Here is a 22,884-nt window from a genome sequence, read left to right on the forward strand (position 1 = left end):
ATGAACCAGGTGCTCACAAAACAGGATTTGTTTCCTTCTATATTTCAAGACGTCAAAAAGTTTTAATCTGTGGTTTTTAATCTCATTCATTACATATTCACTGAAATGCTTGCCGGCTTCGATTACAGTCTCGAGAGGTGACTGCAGTGGTGGGTAAAATTCCTGAGGTGAGGACTAGTTAGTTCCCCTGGGTTCCACTCGCTGATCTTTACTATAAAGAAAAGGGCCACAACCAGCCCATGCTGCGGCCTTCAACTCAGTTTCCAGCACTAAGCCGTGCATTCCATTGTAATCATAGGCCTTTGGCTCTCCTTCCTGAGACTGTTTTGTTTCTCCCATTCAGCTAGCATGCCCAGATAAAACAATCACCTTCCCCTGAACCCTCCTGAGGGAGGGACCAGGGTTAGCACAGCAAAGCAATGGCTGCATGGGCCTAAAGGTGGGAAATCCAACACCATGGGTGTTGATCTGTCTGGTGAGCAAGAGTCCTTCACCAAGGGAGCAGGCTCAATAAAAATAATAACAGGTGTACAGACTAGCCGGTGGCCAATCCAGCTAGTAGCCACAGGCTAGCTTGTCAGCCCCAGAACCTGGAAGGTCTGACTCCTGTCACTACCCTAACCTCCTACCTATCAGTACCAGAAACAGAACAGTAAGCCAGGTGCCTTAGACTTTGTCTCTGACAGTGACACCCAGGGATGTTTTGCAGTGAAAACTGATTGCTTGTAATGATTTAGGCCTCGCAGGGCAGAGAGGGCAGAGCAGCATAATGTAAAGGGTAAGGGATTTGGAGTCAAAAAGCTTGCAGTCTTACCTGGATTCACTGCTCACTAGCTAAGTAATGCTAGTTCTTTTAAGCCATTAAAAGTTTTGGAGTGGTTTGTTATGCAGCAGTGATTAGCTGATACATGCTAACCCCAACCAATGTCCAGGCTGGATCAACACTTCCTTTTGTTGGGGGTGTGATAGAAAATGATGTGGGACACAAAGAACAGAGTGAGCCTCTTTCCCCTGTAGACCAGCAGTCTTCAAATGGGTCATGCTCACCACGACGCTTATAACAGGACTTTCCACAGCATGTAACCCACATGGGAAACTTCAGAACAGACATCCAGGTCCTCAACTTTCATATGTGCATATATACCCTTCTCTAACAATTTATCCATCTAAGGTTAAGGTTCTTCTTTTCCCTCCTCCTCTCACAAACTATCCTGTATCTCACCTTATAAAACAAAGTCAACCCTCTTCACCATCCACAGGGGACAGTTCTGTGTGGCATGGGGAACGTAGCCCAGCCCCTGATTTGGAAAGCCGGTGGGAGCAATCAGCACACTGGAACCGGGCCCCTGGATCAGTTTTCCCATGGGGAATCAGGCCTGCATTGTACCTAGGCTGCTATGAGACTTGCTTTTGCTAAAACTCCTTCACCCTGAATTGAGGCAGAAGGGCTTACTGTAACTTCCTAAAATCTGTGCTGAACCTCCCAAGTATGGGGTGTGACCAGTTCAGCCACTTTTCCCCTTGATTGGCAACATCCTTCTCTTTGAAGTAATTAGCAACATTCTTTCCTTTGTTATCTGTAAAAGGTAATCACCTACAGTAAACCTGTGCATAGTAAATGAGGACCATCCTCAATGTAATGTACCCACAAAAGCAATAAAAGCCTGTCCAGGCAGGGGTTGGGCCCACTCTCTCACTCAGAGAGCAGCCAGGCCATCCCTTTTTCTCCACGGGACTTCTGCAGTCCATGTGAATTGGTTCATTGCAGCCATAACACATAGACCCCAAGGGCCGGAGTACACATCGACCATCCTTATCTTACCTCAGGATGTAAAACCCTCAAGGGAGCTGGCATAATACTTTGGGAAACTGCTTGACTATCTACAAAAGCTGAAGTTATGTATGCCCCGAGGTACCGCAGTCCCTCCAGGTATATATCCAACAAAAATACACACGCAGCTTCATCACAGCACACACATGTGACCACTCATAGGAACCATGGGCTAGTACGGTCACCAACAGTAGAACAGATAAATAAATTGTGGTGTGTTCACACAATGGAATACTTTACAGTAATATGCAGGAAAAATCTATAATCATAATAATATATGGATGAATCTCAAAAACAAGCTCCCCACAAAAAGATATGCAGGTAGAAGTCAGAACAGCTGCTACCCTTGTGGGCATGTATAGGTGGCAGAGGTTGTGAGAAGGGGCCTCTCAGTGCCAGTTTCACACGTGTGTTCACCGAAAAAGATCTTATGACAGATGTGCTTCCCTAGGCTAAATCGTATTCTGAGAAAAAGTCTGAAAAACAGGGGACAAAATAAAGGGACAATTAGATAATTCCTTTAGTCAAATAGCCATAAATTCCTAATCCATTCATCTCAAGAGGAATGAATTTTCAATAAAATTTTACCTCTTTGTGTTAATATAGTTATCGAATAGTGTCAACCTTGCTTTTGAGTTATATACTACTAATAATTGTAATGATAACTCAATCCAGAAGAAAACTGTTTATATTTCTAGCCTCATAATGATAGAAAAACAAACAAACAAAAACCAATAATGCTGCAGAGAAGTATGATAACTGATAAAGGAAAAAACTTTTCAATAAGACAAAATTCTATGCAGGAAATGAAACAGAAATATGTAATCAAGGAAATATTACTATCAATGAAGATCTTGCTCATTTTTGAAAGTATAATGGTATATGTATATCAAGTCACTAAGTTATTTATAATTTATATTATTTAAAGGTGTCAGTTTTATTTTTAAATGTCAATATTTATAATATGACAAAATTAGATCTTTTATAATTATTTAAACTGAGATTAGAAAATTTCAATGCCTACCTTAAAAGGCATAACAGGGTACATAATTTGTTAGTTACTTTATTTGGGGCACAGAAGCAAAAAAGTTATACAAAAAATAATTCAGCACAAAAGAATCTCCCCAAATATTCCCTACTTAAGAATAAGTAGGGAATAATCTTCCCCACTGTCACGCATATATTCCACCTACATGAGACAGAATGCTTTTGGTCACAAGTGAGAGAAACACAACCAAACTGGACTGTCAGTGAGTGAAGGCTCTGAGATTTTCCTTTCCACGGAAGCAGAAATCGGCCTGTCAGCTTCGTGGACGCTGGAAGAAGACATGAGACTCCTGGGTCAGAGACACTGGACTGTCTTACTCACAGCGGTAACAGTAGCCAGAGTATTTCAGCCCCAAATCCCACAATGCAATGTGAAAGGGGCCAGATGAGACCTGCACATGCAGTGGGTTTTACTGTAGAAGACAAACCCCAGGGAAATACAAATATTTTATAATGGGCATTAACCTGCCTGACCTTTGTGGTCTTATTTGTCTCCAAATAGCCAGAGATATTTATTATACTGAAGGGTAAACAAATACCTTTTGTTTTGGACAAAGACACCATCTCCAGCTTCCAAAGAGGCTTCATATACAAATATTCTTGCAAAGGTATTTTGGAACAAAAGCAATGAGAGTCTTTGCTCAAAGGACATACAGAAACACAAGGGAGCCCTGGAAAACTGCCTCCCAACATAACTGAGGAGAAAAAAACACTTGTAACTGAAGCATACAGGAAATCTAGTGGGTTGTCTCAAAATACTGTCTCAAAAACACAGCGCCCCACATGCAGCTCCGCCTGGTGTTCAGCAAAGAGCTTCTCCTCCCTGGCAGTTGGACAACAGCTCTGGAATCTCACTGCATGAGCAGGTGGACGGTACGGGCCCCAGTCACCAGCTGACCCTCTATCTCAGAGGCCAGGTGTGTCCCACCAGAATGGCACAGGTGCAGAATGGGGCAGGAGAGGTCTGCTCCCGGAGAACAGGGACACCTGCTGAGCACGGGAAACTGCAGCCTTCCCCATACACTCCCTACCCTTGAGACAGCAAATTCCACTTTTCGTCTGTGAAATCCAAGTATCATTTCTTTTTACAGGCCGATTCTCATTTTAACAAGGCTAGCAGCATGTCCAAACCGCTGCTTCATAATCAAACCTCCTGAGATGGGGGCTACTGAAGGGATGCCGCAGAAGGGATGTTCTGTGGTATCTGACTGTGCTGGGATCAGGACTGTGCCGGCTCAGTAACGGCACCTCCAAAGATGGCCGCTCCCTGATCCCTGGAACCGTGCGCGTTAGCTTGTCTGGCAAAAGGGACTTCGCAGGTGTGAGCACATGCAGGATCGTGAGATGGGGAGATTACCCTCTGTTATCCAGGTGCGTCTGATGTAATCACAAGGGTCCTTGCAGGAGCAACCCAGGAGGAGTCAGAGAGCAGGGGGTGTGACGGTAGGCACAGAGGGACAAGGACAGAGATTTAAAGATGCTCTGCTGCTGGCTTTAAGGAGGAAGAGGGTGAGCCCTGGGCCCAGGGGTGTAGCTGGCCTCCGGAAACTGGAAAAGGCGAGGAGAGAGCCCCCCCTAGCCTCCAGGAGGAACTGGTCTCACCAGCACCTGGACTTCAGTGCTGCACGTTTGAACACGTGCACTAGTGACTGGGTCTCGGACTTCTGGCCTCCAGAAGAGTAGGAGACAGATCACTGCTGCCTTGAGCCACCGAGTCTGTAACAATGCGCTACAGCAGCTCAGGAAAGGAGCACGCAGCCAGTGCCGGCGCACGGGAAACAGAAACAAACCTGGCCCAGGCCCCGCGGAGACACCTGCCAGTGACAATGCTTGCTGGATTGTCCCTTCTGCTACAAAAACATTACCAAATTCCATATTAAACAGTCTTAATTTTGAACGCCTTTTAAAAATGCTCAGTAATGGTTTGAGGAGACAGTCTGGTGAAGAGGGCATCTGATAAACCTTTCAGACTGGCGGCAGGCACGCCCCAGAATGCTCAGCCGGCGAGCACTGGCCTGGCTGGGCGGCAGAAACTAGTTAGTGCGGTCACATAAATGAATAATACAAATTCCAAGGCGTGTGCTCATTTCAGAAGCCACACATGTCTATCATTCCAAGTGCCTTCTTGGTTTGGTGCGAACGTGCGAACCCCTCTGCACGTATCATTTTGTATACCAAATATTCACCCTGTGGGGGGCAGCTTTGTTGTCGACATAATTAGAGAATAAAGGGACTCGATTTTTTAAAATTATTTTGGCTTTATTTTAATTGTCATCACCGTATTTGTAATATACTTTACCCCTGAGTTTTATTGAGATATAACTGATGGGTAACACTGTATTAGTTTAAGGTATACCACATTGTGATTTAACTATACTTTTGAATAACACCCTGTGTCTATATGAATGGGAGCAGGTAGATGAGAGGCCAATGAGAGGCAGAGACTTCAAATAGTATGTGCTAATATTTTAGTAAAGATCAACACTTTATTTTATTTGGTTAACTGTGTCTAAGCTATACCAGTCTTTACTTGATATTCTTTTTTAAAAAAGATTTTATTCATTTATTTTTAGAGAAAAGGGAAGGGAGGGAGAAAGAAAGGAAGAGAAACATCAATATGTGGTTGCCTCCCATGCATCCCCCACTGGGGGTCTGGCCCACAACCCAGGCATGTGCCCTGACTGGGCATGGAACCAGCAACCCCTTGGTTTGCAAGCCCGCACTTAATCTACTGAGCCACACCAGCCAGGGCTTTACTTGATATTCTATTTAAAGGCACTTTAAATGTTCCCATATTCCATGAAACTCTTTTTTAAGTGAAGTCACGAAAGCTCTTAGTTAACAGGAAGAAGTCTCATGCAGCCTCACCAAAGGGGCTCAGGAGCACGATGACCCCAGCTCCCTCCCAGGTACTTCAGGAATCCTCTCAGGTCTGGCATTGCCCTGGCGCACTGCTGGACAAGCCTTCTACACACCATTCCTCACACCCCGGGCCTAGTGACTGGGCCTGAAATACTCTGGGGAAAACCGAGGCTTCTGAGAATCGTGAAACTCAGATTCCAAGAATGGCCATAAAGGGACCAATATGTAACCATGGATCAATCGCTTATCCTGTACCAACGTATCAGCTTCACCACCAGCTCAGTGGGTGGGAACTTCCTGCTCCCCAGGCTGTTCGAGAACCAGCAGAGGATCCAGTGAGGCAGAAGCAGAATCCATCAGAGCCACGAAAACTCCACGTGAAGGTCAGGGCTCGTGAGGAGCAGGAAACAAGTGAGCGCAAGGAAGGCCCCTGAGACGGCGACGTCTGCCCTCCGTCTTCTCTCATCAAAAGAGATTCCAGTCCCAAGAATTTAACCAGATGTGAGGGAGTGGGTTTCCATTTAACTGCAGCCTTTCCGTTTAACCGCAGCACAGCACCCAGTTCAGCTTCAAATAAAAAGCCTGTCCAGAGCTGTTCGAGTCAGGAGAGGAATAAACCACCTGGACAGGCTCGTAATCGGGGAGAAAACACTTTCTCCTTTCTCAGCTAGAAATAACAAACAAATAGGGGAGTGCAGAGGTTCTGACCTGCATAAGAAAATTAAGAGTCCCTCTCTCATTGCGAGCTGGAGGGGAAAGGACCCAATATTCTTTTCGCCTTGACACGGAGCCACTTCAGGAGCCAAGTGTGGAGACGGAGTGTGCCAAATTAGAGGGAAAGCGTGTGTGTGAGTGATGAGAAGTCGGGCTGGACGATGTTTGATGTATCCACGTCTCTACCGAGCTCCCATCCCCCTAGACGTGGAACCCAGTGAAAGGTCCAGGTCCCCTTTTCACAAAGCCCAGGCCTTCCGCTGACGGCAGTAAATGGATGTTTCTGAAGGAACACCACCCTGTGCCCAAACACACATAAAGCTCTCAGCCCCGCCCCCAAGGCCAGATACATGTCCCGTGTTCACCCATCCCCACGTCTGCCTTTCTCCCCACTGCCCAAGGACCAGAGCAGTGCCAGTAGGCTAAGAACGCAATTGGTTTATGGAGGCTAGTCATGCAGGTTTGGAGAGAGAACACATCGATATTTTCAAGTTATAGAGCAGTCATCAGCTGCTTGTTCAAAAATCAACTTAGACTTCATTGTCAAGGACTTATGGCAGACATGAGAAAGCTCCCTCCATCAACAAGTGCCTTGAAGAGCCAAAGAATTATATAAGAAGCAACCTGCATTTGCCTCTGCAGAGCATGACACAGCAGGCTCCCTCCAAAGCAGCTGGGGGGACCTGGTCACATCCTCCTCAGATCCCTGGACCCAGCCAGGCTCCTTCTACACACACACACACACACACACACACACACACACACACACAGAGGTGCCTGAACTCACACATCCACAATCCTCAAGCTACTTCAATCACAAAGGTTTGGAGATTCTTTTTAAAGGCAAAGATACAGGTTTTTTTCTCAACTGCATTAATTGAACAATACCCCTCTCACCTCTACAGCAGAGGTCACACACGATAGAAATGCTTTGTGTGTGATGCGACCCAGAGAACAGTGGTTCTGACCCCGGCTGGCCCTGCCCACTCTTCTGGACAGCAGGGCTGTGCCCACAGCAGGAAGGGAGGGCTCTGGTTTTGCAGCCTCATATCACCAACCCCTTGGAGACTAGGAGAGATTTCTACACAAGCTACGGAAATAAGGTTCTCTGCCTAAAGCAAACAAATTCCTGTCTAAATTCAGTGAACTGGAGGCAAGAGAGATACTAACCTTAAGACAACTCCTCTGGGCTAATCATGAGCTACTTCCTAAGGCATCGATGATGCTAAGAAAGGGCTCTCTGAGAATTAGTAAGGCTGTCTCTCCTACCTCCCCACTGAGCTATGTCCCCTGGATGTCTGTCTGCCCCCTTCCCACACCTCCAGGACCCACTGAGATGAGATGGTCACCGCAGCAGGTCTAGCCCACCAAGGCACAGAGGGACAATGGTGGCTACACCTAAGGAAGGGTCACCTTTTATTAAACCTGGAGATCTAGACACTGAGCTGAAACGCTCTCCATCCCCTACAGACAGGCCCCTCCCTCACCCCTCCACACCTGCTCGTGTGGCTGAGGGCAGAGACCAGAGACCACCAGCCTGCCCAGCTCCTGGCTCGCCCAGCTCCTGGCCTGCTCAGCAGCAGTTACATGTTCTGGTCAACAGTCCCTTACCTGAAACCTGTGGGGCCAGAGGAGGTTCAGAATTCAGGTTTTGTTTTAGATTTTAGAAAACTAATATGACACCCCAGCAGAGTCTGAGGAAGCATCCAATGAACTCATTAATACACTTTTATAGCAAAACATGAATATTCACACCAATCTTCTGGTTATTTTTTAAAAAACAGACTCCTCAAGGGTGGGGGACTTGGCACCATCTGGTTTACTTTCTTCCAGAAGGTACATAAATAAACTCAGTCACTCAGGGACAAAGACAAAGACCAGGCCAACGGGACACTGCCAACCCCAGTGCGCATGCCCTGACTCTGCCACGGGGCAGACCATCAGAGACAGCACCAGGCCGACTGCAGAATTTTTGACATAGAAAATGCCAAGTTGAGCTCCAGTGGCTCAGAACCCGGACTGAAACTATCCACAGAGCTCGCCACACTCAGAGAATCAGTCCCCGGGACCCCAGCACCTGGAGAATCAGGCACCTGACAGCAAGGAGGACTCAACTAGATCTGAGCATAGACCCGACTGGGACCCACACTGTGGCAGCAGAGCCCTGAGCCCGTGTAACTGATGTCGGCGCCACGGGGTGCACGGCAAATGGCAGTGAGCTTCCAGCTCTGAGAAGCAGAAAGGACATTATACAGCTGGCGTCCTTCTCTCTGCTCTTTAAATGCCAGCCCCGCAGGCTCCACCTCCCAGCCCACTCTCTTCTCACCCCGTGCACGCTTCCCGTCTTACTAGTGTCCGCTCCCATGGCCGTGCCTGCCACCTTTATGTCCTCGACCCTCACACCTCTGTCATTTCTGCAGTCCTCTTCCCCACTCCAACTTATATTTTCAACTGCCTCTGGGGCACCTCCAGCTGGTTGCCTTAGGTACCCGCTGAGTCAGGCCACTAATACCTGTGTTCTTTCCCACTCCTGCTGCCCTGCACGTGGCTGGGTCATGTGACTGGGTCTAGCCAATGGAATGTGAGCAGAAATGCTGCGTGTCACCCTGTGGGATATCTAGTTCCTGTGCACCACCCCCACCTCTCTTCCCCTCCATGATGCCTGGACAAGGCAGTGGGTGATCAAAAGGGAAACCTCCTAGGCCCAGGAGTCACTGCTTAGCAAAAGCCACTGGGACTCATTGAAATACGAGAAGGAAAAACTTCTATGGGGAAAAATTACTGTGAGTTTGGAATTATCTGACATAGCAGCGAGTGTTAAATAACCCATATGCTGCCTTCTCTTCCTGGCAAGTTCCTACTTATTGTGCTCAAAACTCCAACTCCAATGCCACCTCACCTCCCCTGGGAAGTCCAACTTCGCAGGAAGGTCAGCCACTCCAGCCTGGGACTCTCGCCGCTTACTCCAGCGCCTGGCATAGCAATTACCTGACTCTATCCACATGCTTCTGTTTGGGTCCCACATTGGCATGTGCCTCTTGTCCCACCCCTGTCCTCTCAGTGCCTTTCAAGTTGCAAACACCCAATCCATTTGCTTTGCTGAAGCACAAAGCAGAGCCTTTGTGCTCATGTGACCAGCAAACCGGGAGTCCGCCTGTTCCCCGAGCCACAGCCTTCTCAGCGCCGTGCTCGGTGCTACGGATGGTGGGACGCAGGATAAGTAAGACACTGTCACCCACCTCTAGGAGCATTTTTTATCTTTAGATGCTCTGCACCCCATTATTTCCCATCTTTATTAAAGCCCAACCTCCACCTAAAAAGTACAGTCTGCAGGAACTACCAGAAAGCAAGATCAAAGAGAAGTGTTGCAGTGAGGAGATGAAAGCAGAATGGGCTGTGCTCTTGGGCCCTAGGAGCCTGGCTCAGCCAAGCCTGCCACCATGTGGACGTGACAGCCTAGGCACGCAGTGTCTCGTCACCACTGCTTGGCAAACCTCCCAAATCATCACTGACCAGGGAAACAGAACACAGGCACTTGGCTAATGTAGTGCGTGCTGTGAGTGCTTCCCTTTCCCCCAGTTCTCTGAAGGACGTGATGCAACTCTTAGTCTAGCCCCAGGGAAATGGTGACCTTAAATAAACGATGATCAATTATTAATGCAACGTTTTCCCAATAATTCCCATGCACTAGCACGTCACCTGCTGCAGGTCTGGCTTGACTGTGGATGTTGGGATTAGCCACTTAGTGTACATTAAACAGGCGGTCAGCTGGCCACGCTGGTGTCCCAGCGCTCAGACCAAATCATCCCCTGCAAAGAGCCATGGCAAACCCTAGTGCCGCACCCACAGCCTTCTGGGACATAAGCCTCACAGGACTTTCAGAGTAGTAAATGGAACAAGGTTAGGCAGTGTACTGAAGGCTGGGACCTCTAGACAGACAGTAAGATTAGAAACAAATGGAAACAACGGAAGGGTAACTTAGCCGAATGGAATGGCAGAGTTTGGGAGACCTGCTACAATAGTACATTCTGATGCTAAGTTTCACATGTTGCAGATAAGAGGTACATCACAACTCAGGGAATTGTTCCCGGCTGGTATTTCTGTAGGTCACATACCATAAACAGAACAACAAAGGCCCCCCTGCTGCCCATCCGAGTTACCAAGTGTGTCCGTGGAAAACAAGAAGCCGGCTGAAAACAGCACTGCCCAGCTCCTGACCTTGTATGAAGATCCTGTTCCAGTAGATTTTCCCCACTTGGCTGCCCCCAAGAAACACCAGGTTGGACAGGATCAGCATGGAGGTGGAACAAGAGGCGAGGGCCGCGTGGAATCGCCGGCGAGCCCGTGGGGAGAGGAACTGCACCTGTGGGCCAAAGGCAAGAGTGCATCTCATCACACGGGTGGAAAAGTGAGTCTGGACGCCACCCAGCCCTTGGCGGCCATCGGCCCAGGATGCCTCCCCCACAGCCTGAACTGCTATTTGAATTAAAATTGTTTTTTAAACAGGTATCCGCACTTCTACCCCACAACAGGCTCATTCTGGTCTAAAGAAAGAAGCACCGCACCCCAAGTTGTTACTTCCTCTGACCAAAATGGGGCGCCCTCGGTCACGTGTAACACAAGGTCTGAAGCTGGCTAAGATTGAGCTGGAATGTCTCTACCTGTTTCCTGCATGCAAATCTACAGGTACAAGAACCGTTTAAACTGCTCTCCATGAGAACAAGCACAACTCCATGTAACAAGGTCAAGATCCGGGCAATCTCCTGGGCTGGCTTACTTGACCCTGGAAGCCACCCCATAACTTGGACCCACTGTTAGGAGGAATCCCATGAGGAGGGTGCAGGAGATGAGGACAAGCCAGCTCCATTCTTGGAATCCGAAGTCAGGGTACACACCCCACTGAGAGCAAGCTTGCAGCAGCATCGGCAGATGGCGGCCATCACAGCACCCGACACGCGCGGGAGCCGGGAGATGTTTCCCAGCACTGGAGGTAAAGAATTCTGCTCATCCGTCCAGCCCAGGTCTTCACAGCACTTCTTCCTCCCCTTTTAACATCATCCTGAGGATTTCATAAAGTCAACAAAGGCTTTATTTCTCAGCATTGACCACAGTGGTGGCCCTCTCGAGCAAGGTCAGTGCTGTGTCTGGAGTGTGTGAATCCCGTGATGAAATCGCAGGGACTGTCCTTTGCGACTGTGTATTTAGAATGAGAACCAGGTACAGTGCAACAGCCAGACACAGCTGGCTTCTGACAAATGCCTCAGCCTAATCCAAAGACATAGGAAAGAGAGGAAGGAAAAGGTCCAGAGACAGCTCCTGAATAACCCTGGGAAACCTGCAGGTCTCTGGGGTGGCGACCTGCATCCTGATTTCAGCTATGCTACAATTACAACCAGAATTCCGAATTAGCCAGACTCGTGGCAGGCCCAAAGGACTAAGGTAGAGCTGATTCTCCAGAAGATGGTTTATTGACTTCTGGACACCCTGCTGTGGATCACCTGTGGCCATTGTGTGAGCCTGGGTCAGGGTCCTCTGAAAAATCAGAATTGAATTCCCGACACTGCCCCTTTTCTCTCCTGCTAGTCCCAGCATCTGTTCTGTATGCGCAGACACAGCTGCTACCATACATCCCCCACCCACGGCTCTCTCCTCCGGCATCACCTTGGAGCACGGCTTCACTGCCACCAGATGTGAGTGTGGCCTTCTCCTGCATAAGCTGTGCAGTGGGCACTCACTGAGCTGTCTGCCTGGACATGATGGTTCTGGAAAGCTCTTCCCTGGTGCTGACATGTCCTGTACCAGACAAGACGACCCCTAGTCTCTCTCCCTGCTCCAAGAGGCCACCAGGGGATGCTGTCAAACAAGACCAGCTGATAGATAATGACTCAGACAACACTGGTAATGAAAGTGGAATGGGGACAACTCCATGCTCTTCACCTCTGAGAATAAGGAGATGTTCGTCTATCAGTTTCTGCATTTTAGAGCAGAGGAAGTTACTTCCTGGGCATTGCTGACTCAGTTAGCAATAGCTGGGGAGGCAGAACAAGAAGAAGCAGGGAGACAGCAGGAAAAAGCCCCTAATAATAAACCAAGAAAACATGGATTGTCTTAACCGGCATAAATGTGTCTAAATGATTCTCCCTAGGTAGAGGGACACTGACAACATGTTTGATTTCTAAGGGACCCAGTGAGCCAGACACTCTGTCACTCTGTTCTCACTCCACTGGTGTCCCCCAACCTGACATCCTGTTTGGGGAATCCCAGGCCCCTTGTGATCTTTCTGTCATTAGCATCAGTTACAAAGGAAGCACACAGCTCGGTTAAGCCAAAGTGATTCTCCCTTTATGGAAAATAGTTACAATGATTAAGTAATCAGTATTTAATTGAGAGATGTTGAGAAAGGAGAACATTCTTTGCACTGGGTTGCTCAGCAGGGCTGCTGTGCCAGGTTACGTGGTACAGGGCTGAGGGTCGAGGGCAGAGGAAGGGAGGAGGTGAGGGAGAGCGGTGCTGGGGGCACAGGGCTCCGCTCCAGCACCCGAGGCCCCGGTTCCCGTTGGTCTTCCATTAATTCTCCGATTTCCCCAATATCTCTCTCAAGAACATCAGTCAATAAATTCTTTTTTCTGCTTAGGGTAAAAAAAAAGTCAAAACCCTAGCAAATGTGAAGGAGCATCATCTCAGAGACTGGAGGGCTGCCATCTAAAATTGAAATAACTGACTATGACTCAATTTTTAGGGAGAGTTACTTTTTAAAAAAATAAGTAAGAATGTTAAAGACAGAGGCTATTGGACTTAATACTCTAGAAAGACTTAAAAGTAGAAATCAAGATGTTCATAAGCAATTCTTGATAATTTGCCAGGGGAAGTGGATAGGAGACAAAATAGATGATTATAAAGAAAATCCAACCTAAGTGCCCATCAGTAAATGACTGGATCAAAAAACTATGGTACATTTACACAATGGAATTCTATGCAGCAGAAAGAAAGGAGGAGCTCCTATCCTTTGCAACAGCACGGATGGAACTGGAAAGCATTATGCTAAGTGAAATAAGCCAGGTGATGAAAGACAAATACCATATGATAAGTGGAATCTAATCAACAAAACATACAAGCAAGCAAAATATAACCAGAGACACTGAAATAGAGAACAAACTGACAGTGACCAGAGGGGAGGTAGGCGGGAATAATAGGGGGAAAGGGGGAAGGGTTTTCAGGAACAACCATAAAGGACACGTGGACAAAACCAAGGTGGGGGTTGAGATCAGGGGAGGGAGGTGGGAATGGCTGGGGTCCGGGAAAGTGGGGCGGGGGGGAATGCAGACAACTGCACTTGAACAAAAATTTGAAAAAAGGAAAATCTGAACCCCTAATTTTAACTAAGAGCCGCTGTAGGGAACCGCTTCATATGGCGTGGAAATATAGCTGAGCATGTGGAAAACCAGTGGTGAGCGAGTAGAACGCAGGACCAAACCCACGGAGAGGTTTTCCCAGGGGGAACCAGGCCTGCATTGAACCTAGACGGCTATGAGACTTGATTCTGCTAAAACTCCCTCACCCTGAATTGAGGCAAGTGCTTACTGTAACTTCCCAAAGTCTGTGCCAAACCTCCCAAGTATGGAGTGTAACCAGTTCAACCACTTTTCCCCCTGACCTGCAACATCCTTCTCTTTGAAGTAATTAGCAACATTTTCCCTTTGTTATCTGTAAAAGGTAGTCCCCTGCGGTGAACCTGTACATAGTAAATGAGGACTACCCTCCATGTAATGTACCCAGAAAAGCAATAAAAGTCTGTCCAGGCAGGGACTGGGGCTCTCTCACCCTCTCTCTCTCTCTCAGAGAGTGGCCATGCTGTCCCTTTCTCTCCACAGGACTTCTGTTGTCCATGTGTATTTGTTCTCTAGCAGCACAATTTACACAGATTCTGCCAGCCAGGATCCACCACAAGCCCTGTCCTCTGAACTGACAAAACTGGCCTTGCCAATAAGTAGAGCGCTTGGCAGGGCACTGCCTCCCTTCATTGTGAGTCAGCAGCAGAGCAGAAAAAGAGCGCCAGTCTGGGCAGTCCACAGGAGGGTGATATGAACAGTAAAGGGGACACCAAGTCTCAGCGACAACCATCTCTGCGCTTCAGACTGCCTGGACACACCAGACGGGAGGAGTTTTGACGTTAGGGTTTCCTTCTGTCTTGGGAACCATCTGGTCTCAGCCATTGGTTCACAAATACTCTAGAGCAGTGATTTTTCAACCATTTTCCACCTCATGACACACATAAAGTAAATACTAAAATTCCGTGCCACACCAAAAAACCTTTTTTTGCTGATCTAACAAAAAATAGGCATGATTTTGATTGCTCCACAAAAAAAAATAATAATAACCATTTTGGCTCCAAAATGACTTTTTAAAAAATTAGGTGCCTGTATTTATATATAAGGATTTCTGGTACCAAGAATTAACCAATCAGATGCAACCTTGTTATGTGACATGACCAATAAGATACAACTCCATTGCATGACCTATATATTTATGGAAAACACCCATTCTCACTGGATGGCTATTGCTGTGTTGACTGTTGTCATTTTTTATTTTACAATCTAAGGGAAAAGAAATCCATGCCCCTGCCTAAATTGTCAGGCATTGTATGTATTAAAAATTGTTGTGGCACACTGACTGAAAATCACTGCAAAGTTCCATACTTAGGAGACCTGGGGGGAAAAAAACACCATGTGGGCAAGGCTGGAAGGGTATGTGCTCTTGGCCTGGCCAGCCCCATCAGTTAGAGGATTTTCTGAGTTTCTAGGGCCGTAGGGCCAAAGTTCCCACTTTAAACCCTCTGTCCCCCCTCACTGTCTCCTCTGAAGTCCTGAAGCAGTTACCGTTGCTCCTCCTGTGGTCCCTCACATCTAGGACGCTGGCTGTCCGTGTGCAGGGGCCTAGCCATATGTTAGTCACCCATCCTTACAGCGTAGCTGCTTGAAAACCCCCTCGGTAAGAGAAACGTTGAGGAAATGTAAACTAAATGGGAAAATTGGTCAGAGTACAGTGAAAAGCCATCAGGTATGGAAATAACAATCACCAACTTGATCAGATAAGGCAATGGCTGGTAAACAGAATCTGATTTTCACGAACACGAATATATCAAGGTAAAAAGAGCTCTGGGCTGGTCATGGTCTCTTCCCAGAGAATAGCTCTGTGGCAATTCAATCTCCTCATGGCACAAAGTGGAAGAGGCATGTACCCCTGGGGATGTCTGGAAATTTGCTGGGCATTTTTGGTTGTCCCAATGCAATTTCCAAGAGGTGACTATGGCATTTAATGGGCTGGGGCCAGGCACAATAAACATACTACAATGTGTGTGACAGAACTATCCTGCCTGAAACAGCAATAGTGCCCTCTGGAAAGAAGATGAGAAGTTTTCTTCCACATTCTTTATCAAGAATTTGGCCTGTGGGGCACAGAACGTCCCCTCCTCCTTCACACAGTTCCAGAACTGTGTCCCCTTTCCCCTAGGGACCAGGAAGTGCACCTCGAGACCGGAAAAGGGCTCCTTAAACAAGGCCCCAGTGGTGGATCCCACCTCCGCCCTCACCACCAGCATCAAACGTGAGGAGAAGCCATGTGCCCTCAGCCATGTTCAGGCAAGATGTACCCCAGTTCTAAGCCTCCTCACCCACATCCCTGAATCTGAGGAAAGAGGAAGGATGGGAGGTGGAGCTGGCTGGGAAGCATCACTTCGCCCTTGCAGGGTGAGCAGTTCTCCAGTGTGGACCGGGTCCTCTATGATGGGTCGGGGCAGTTTCTCTCCTCATTAATGTCGCTATAACCCCCCCTTCAGCCCCAAGAGCAGGCACTGGACTTGGGGCCTGGATACCACAAGCCCCTCAGAACATCCAGAAATGCAGAGGCAGACCTCTACTTGCTCTGTTCAAGTGCACTATCTCCGCCCCAAGAAACAGAGCTGGGGTGTTGGGTGTGAGGACGCCGGTTTAGCCGTGGATGTACGCTTCCCTCTAAGACACTGATTCCAAAATGAGGCGTGTAGCCCAGCAAAGTAAACCTTAGGGCTGAACTGAACTTCTGTCAAACTAGTTTGAATTTCCTGCTGTGAGGTGCCCATGGCTTGCATCCAGGGTTTGTGTGTTTATTCATATCTCCATAGCAACTGTTCTATCTTTTCCAGTCAACATCCTGTCCCTGGAAATCACAGGACTGGTTGGGGCAAACAAGCTGGGCCCTGGGGGTGCGGTCTGCAGAATCTGGGTCAGAGATGATGCTCAGAGCAGCCCAGGGGTGGGCAGATGGTGCAGTGGGGCTGCTAGTAGTTGTGCTCAGTGGGCCCCATACTTGTCCATGGAGGGGCTGCATATGGGGTGGAGCTGGGAGGGCATCTGGGCGGAGCATCTGGGGGAGCAGATGGGCTGGAGAAATGGGCTGCTGGAGATGGTGACAAAGACTTGGCAAGTGGGACCTGATGCTGTTTACTTTCAAGTGGGGGACATGCTAAAAACAGAAATTGGGTGGGTTTGAGCAGCTGGACACAGTTCTTCCAAATAATCACTGAAGTTTTTCATCTTCTACTAAAAATGCTAACCAGAGGGTGAGAGAGGATGATCAGGGGCCTGACAAGGGGGGAAACGGATGGAGAGGCACCCCATAGGCCCTAAAGATGACACCAAAGACAACAAAATAAATAATTCTGGCTGTTGTGAAAAAGAAGGGTGGCCAGAGGGAAATGTTCAGGATTGGGACTCAAACTCCACAGTCATTCCTGGGCCCCCATGTCCCATCTCTGGAGCAACCTGCCAGGGCACTGCTTCCCTTGATTCCTTTTTCAAGGTACCTTGGTCATTTCCATTTCAAAGTGTATGTTTTACCAGTCACCTGTCTCTCTTGTGTTCCTACCAATATGGTACCTTCCTGAGGGATGGGGAGGCTTATTCTTTAAGCTGCATCACTTGAGATCCATGCACACTCTGTGTGTGCTCAACAGTTATCTAACACCTGTCTCTCTCTTGGCCCTAAATAAGTTACAGAATCTCCTGACTCCCTTGATGTTTCATCTCATCCTACATCGAAGCCAAGCGAACGTGTGAAGGCACTCAGAAAGCAGTGCTTCCTTCTTATAAGTGTACAGAGCTCCAAAAAATATCTGGTCAATGAAGTTAAATTTTCCAGTCTCTTCTTGCCACTGATATCTAAGCAATGCATGTTCCCGAGAGAGAATCAAATGCCTACGGTGATGAAGGCAAAGCCAACTTTACTTAAATGAACGAATTGCCTGCTCTGTAGTTTATTGTGCAGCTTAGTTAAGAAAGCAGAGGCTGTCCTGGGGCCAGAAAGCCACTGTCAGGACAGAAAAGAGATGTAATGGTTTCCTATAGGCAAAGTTATCAGACAAGGGTGTATTTGATCTCCCTATTTGTTTAATCTGCACACAGACCATAGCACACAAAAAAAACAAGCTAGACTCAGAGAAAGGAGAAGTGAAAATTGGTAGAAGAAATATCAGTAACAAGATATGCAGATGATACCACCTTATTAATGATACCACCTCACTAACAGAAAACAGCACTTAAAATAAGAATAATCAAGTAGAACAATGCAACAGCAGCCTAGAGCCCCCAAATGAACCCACGTATATTTGGATATTCACTGTGTACTAAAGGGGAGCTTTCAACTCACTGGGGAAGTATGGGCCACTGAACAAAAAGATTGTAAAATGTAAAAGCCATTCTTAGTTGCAGGCCACAGAAAAACAGGCAACAGACCAGACTTGGCTCAGAGGCCACCCACTGCTCCTCTATCCCGTCTACGTGAGACACGCGCCCCAGTGGAACAACACTCGCACAGGAGGCATGAGCAGGCCTCTCCACTGCAGCTGCATTTGCCAAAGAAACAAGTGAGAAGCAACCTAAGTTTCCAACGGTAGAAGAATGGCTAAACAAATTACGATATAACTGCACCATGTCCAAGTATGCAGAGCTGCATACACGAATATAGAAACAGCTTCAAAACATAGCACGAGGAATAAAAAATGTGCAAGTGTTAGAATATTTATATATTTCTCAAAACACACACACACACAGAGTAGTAAATGCATGGGAAGGATACTCCAACCTGCTAACAACGGTTCCCTCTTGGGGGAGGAAACTGAGCAAGGTGTCATTGGTTTGGGGCAACGAGTGTCTTAAAGGATTTCAATTTCCTCTGTATTTTTTCAAGAGCATAGGGTCATAAATGATTTCATCATTTAAAAAAGAATCAAACAATAAAAAAAAGGAAATCTAGGAATCTTTCCACTAAATGACCTTAGTCCCTGGCCACCTCCCCTGAGTACAAAGAGTCAAGGCAAATGGGTGGGAAGATGGAAGCCAGATGACTATCACACCCAAGTTATGGCCGCTTGCAGTACTGGGGTCCCTTTCTCCAGGCAGCACTGAGGTCCCTTGGGGCTATTAAATAAGCCTAGGATGTGACAGCTGTGGCCTCAGTTATAGGCTGTTCAACATAAAAACAACAGCTTAGGGCAAGGCCTGCTCTCTAAACAAACCTGTTATTTAAAAACCTAAAACTGACAAACAGGTAAAGCATTGCAAAATGATTCACCAAGTGAGAGCACAGAAAACTCTTTTAGTAACATCCAGTTAAATACAGAAGATGAGACATCCCTGGTCCCTTCACAAAACCCATTAAAATGGGTTTTTTAAATGAAAGTAAACATTTGAACTGGTAGAAATCCACAGGCTAGAAATAGGAGAGAAGCGAACAGCAGGTGAGCAAAGTCAACCCATTTTTGTAAGGTAGAAAGCAGATGGAGGAATTAGCAGAACGGAGATACCTGAATACTAGATGCCAAAGAAGAAAGTCTTCATACATCAGATCCCTAGGGGGCCCGCCCATTGAAAAAACCATATACCACAGGTGGCAACAACAAACCACATGGGAAAAAATCAGGAAGGTTGGTTAAAAATCCAGGTAATGACCAGTCAGGGCACATGCCTGGGTTGCAGGCCAGTTCCCAGCAGTTCCCAGCAGGGGACACACAAGAGGCAATCATACATTGATATTTCTCTCCCTCTCCTTCCCTTCCCCCTCTAAAGATAAATTTTTTTTTAAATTTTTAAAAAAGCTTTGCAAATTTTTTTAAAAAATCCAGGTAATGAGCATAGAGACCCTGAGTTTCCTTTTCTCTACACCCACTATGAAGGGTTTTTTCATAATTGCAAGGGAGACTGTAACTGAGAGGCAACAGGTAGAGTTAAATTTCAGAACATCAATGATATTTGTATTAAGCTTCTAGAGAGGAAAGCAGATTACATACAAAGACTCAAAATGGAATTTCTCAACAATAAAGCTAAAACTATATGACAAATAGTTTCAAAATTTTCAGGAGAAGTTACTTTTTAACCTAAAGTTCAGTGTTCAGACAATCGATTGAACGTGAAGATGGATTAAGTTCTTTAAAATGTTATCACCAAAGTCCTTTTCTAAGGAAGCTACTAAAGGATGTGCTCCACCAAATCAAAGGGAGGAGTAAAACGAGAAGATCTGGGGCTCAAGACGCAGGGATGCATCGCAGGAGAGAGGAGAAGAGCCGCATGGGGACAACAGCTGACAGCAGATCCAAAGAGAAAGGAACCAGATGGGAAGGGAGGCCAGGAGGGCTTCGAGAGAGGGTCTCCAGGCAAGCAAAAGAGCTGACAGATTACCACGTGTGTCTGACCACAGGGAAAATACTATTCTGGGCGGGGGTTCAGTTTTGTTGGAGAGATTGGGAAAAAGTGGTGACAGTAAACTACTAATCAAGCAAAAAAGGCATCGCAGTCCTTAATCTAAGGGAGATAAAAAAGTTGACTAGGAAAAGAAATGCGATTAGTATCGCATATGAACAGGCTTGGCAGTGAGCCACACTTAACATAGTGATAATAATATAAATACTGAGTGCTTGTTTAACCAAAATTAGAGATTTTTTTATATTACGGGGAGAAGTAGCAAGTAGGTCCAAGATGCTAACACCTCCTGTTACTATTTAGAATTCACAAATAGAGAAATGATAGACTACATTTAGAAAGACAGAGGTAAACATCGGGAACAGGTGAAAGAAGTGAGAGCTGCTGCCGATGGGAGAAGAACACGGCAGGGGGAGGGATGGAGACGCTCTGCTACCTACTCACCAGAATGAAGCCTTGCAATAAGATTGGACTTCTGAGCCATGAACATACGATTCTTAAGCTGTCTGGGTTTTAGTCTCCTCCACTGTAAAACAGGGATAATGGTAACACCTAGAAGGTGCTATTAAAAGCACATGAGATAATAGGGTAGCAATGCTTTTGTGAACATTCCCACTCCCCCTGGGCCACTTTTTCAGAAGAGTTGCCCCACAGACAGGTTGATGGAGCCACATTATCCAAGAACCGAGACCTGGGTTCGGTGAGTGACGTCAGTGAGTCCAGTGTCAGGTAAGTCCAAGCAGCAAGGAGTTGAGACGTGAATGTCTGATCTAAGTGCATTGGTTTATTGAGGAAGACCTCACCCAGTCCAAAATCAGGGACACTTACAGGAGATCACGTGCAGCTGGGTTTGACTCCCGTTCTAAGGGAACTAACCATGTGTTCTCAGACCAGTTCCTCACCTTCCCCAGTCTAGCTTCCTCATCTGTGTAAGTGGAGGTAATAACACCTGCCCTGAGGGCTGCTGGATGGTTCAATGTGAAAGATCCTTGTGCAGTAGCTGGTACAGCTTCATCTTTGGCAAAGGAAGGCAGCTACGGTACCCCACACGGGTACTGTATATTTGCTCCCGAGAAGGGACCACACTAACCTTCAATTCTAACAAAGATCAAGCACCCAGGGTCAGCCAGGCAAAGCCTCCTCAGTGAGTCCATCCTGTTCTCTTTTCTCTCCAAAACCTTTGATTAAACAACAGTACACATTCACTGTAGGGAAGGAAGGCTGAATATATAAATGGACAAAAACAAGAAAATACGTATCGCAAATAATCCCACCAGTAAGAGTTAAGCACCACAAACACTTTAGTGCATAACCTTCCATATACCTTTTTGTCCTTGTATTTTAAAATAAAAATAAAATTTAAGTATATCTAGTATTCTTTATTCTTCATCTTTATCTTTCCTCACAGTGAAACTATTTCAACAGTATCACTTCGAAGAGCAGCAGGGCCAGCTTGACAGATGTCCTGCGCCTTGTAGAACGTGCTTTTTCCTGCCACCCTCAGGGGGACAGACAGCGGCTGGTGCAGCACCCACTGTGGCCCACTGCGGGGACTAGAGGGCTGACAGCAGAGGAAGGAGTCAGAGCCTCCTTAAATAAACTGGGTGTCTCAGTGCAGGCTGGTGATCACAAGTGCAGTGATACCAGCCCGCTCAGCGCAAACCAGGCCAGCAGCTGCTCAATGTGCTTTTTTAAGCCACGTTTATTTCTAGGGGTTGGGAGGAATGTGAGAGATTCTGGAAGTTCTGCACTTTTATGGCTTCTCCGAGCTTTAAAAAATAAATACACACATATACATACCACATCTTACATAATACACATTGCACATAAATACATATGTAAAAGTATTTTGCACTAAGTGCATGTACATTATTTTGGGAAGAATTGCACCCTTTTATTGGTAGTAGGAGCACGAGAAACCTAAGCTCTGCTACTTCCCATGGCAAATCGAATTTTCTAGGCAGAAAAGAGACACCGATTTAGAAACACATATCCAAATCTTCGCATGTACATGGTGACATTTTGCTTTTTCTCAAGTTCATCTACGGAAAACTGCTTGGCACTAAACTGTGATTAGAGTATCTGTAACAGGGCACAGTCAGGAGGGGAGCCCTAGAAAAAGGATTTGGAATGGGGTCCAGAGCTCAAGGTGTCCAGGAAATATTAAGAGGCGGTGTCCTCACCGCGTCCCCGCCCCCAGGGGGAAGGGACAAATGGAGCAGGGCCATTGAGAGCTATTTTGTACAGCAACAGTTTTGTAGCTAACCACTGGAATGGTCATTTAACGTATCTAGAACCTTTAACTGATTTCATAGGTATGTTAAATAGCTGTGGCCCTGCTGTGAGCCAGGGAGAAGGGAGTGGCTTCTACCCAGGATGGAACTGGGGGCTGGTCCCCTGAGTTACAGCGCCTGTGTGAAAGCTTGGAGTTGATTGGCTCCACACCATGGGGCCACACCTGCCCAGACTCACTATGGCAGCCCAGTAGAGCTGGGAGGGTATAATAGTCCTGGCAGGCATAAGTGATTGTAGTAGGAGCCGGAAATAGGGGTACAGAGGAAGACTGGCACGGGGATTTAAACCCAGACACAGCAGCCATTGGAGAGAGAGCCACGCGGTTTGGGGCAGAATGAGGACCCCCTCTTGGTGAGGTGAAAGACAGAGCCACGTGGTTTTGGCAGAGTGCAGACCCCCTCTTTC

The 22,884-nt window shown here is 47.0% G+C and overlaps 1 protein-coding gene across 2 annotated transcripts in view; it reads right to left on the bottom strand.

Moving 5' to 3' along the window:
- HHAT (hedgehog acyltransferase) overlaps window positions 1-22,884 on the bottom strand; it is a 241,023-nt gene that overhangs the window by 42,744 nt on the left and 175,395 nt on the right. For both annotated transcript variants that reach the window (XM_037027606.1, XM_037027605.1), the window contains one exon: window positions 10,673-10,817. In XM_037027606.1, coding sequence (XP_036883501.1) covers window positions 10,673-10,817 — 145 coding nt within the window. The remainder of the gene's footprint in view (window positions 1-10,672; window positions 10,818-22,884) is intronic.

This window comes from Sturnira hondurensis, unplaced genomic scaffold (assembly GCF_014824575.4).
Source record: "Sturnira hondurensis isolate 20B ecotype Veracruz unplaced genomic scaffold, ASM1482457v3 Scaffold0019216, whole genome shotgun sequence".
Taxonomy (NCBI): domain Eukaryota; kingdom Metazoa; phylum Chordata; class Mammalia; order Chiroptera; family Phyllostomidae; genus Sturnira; species Sturnira hondurensis.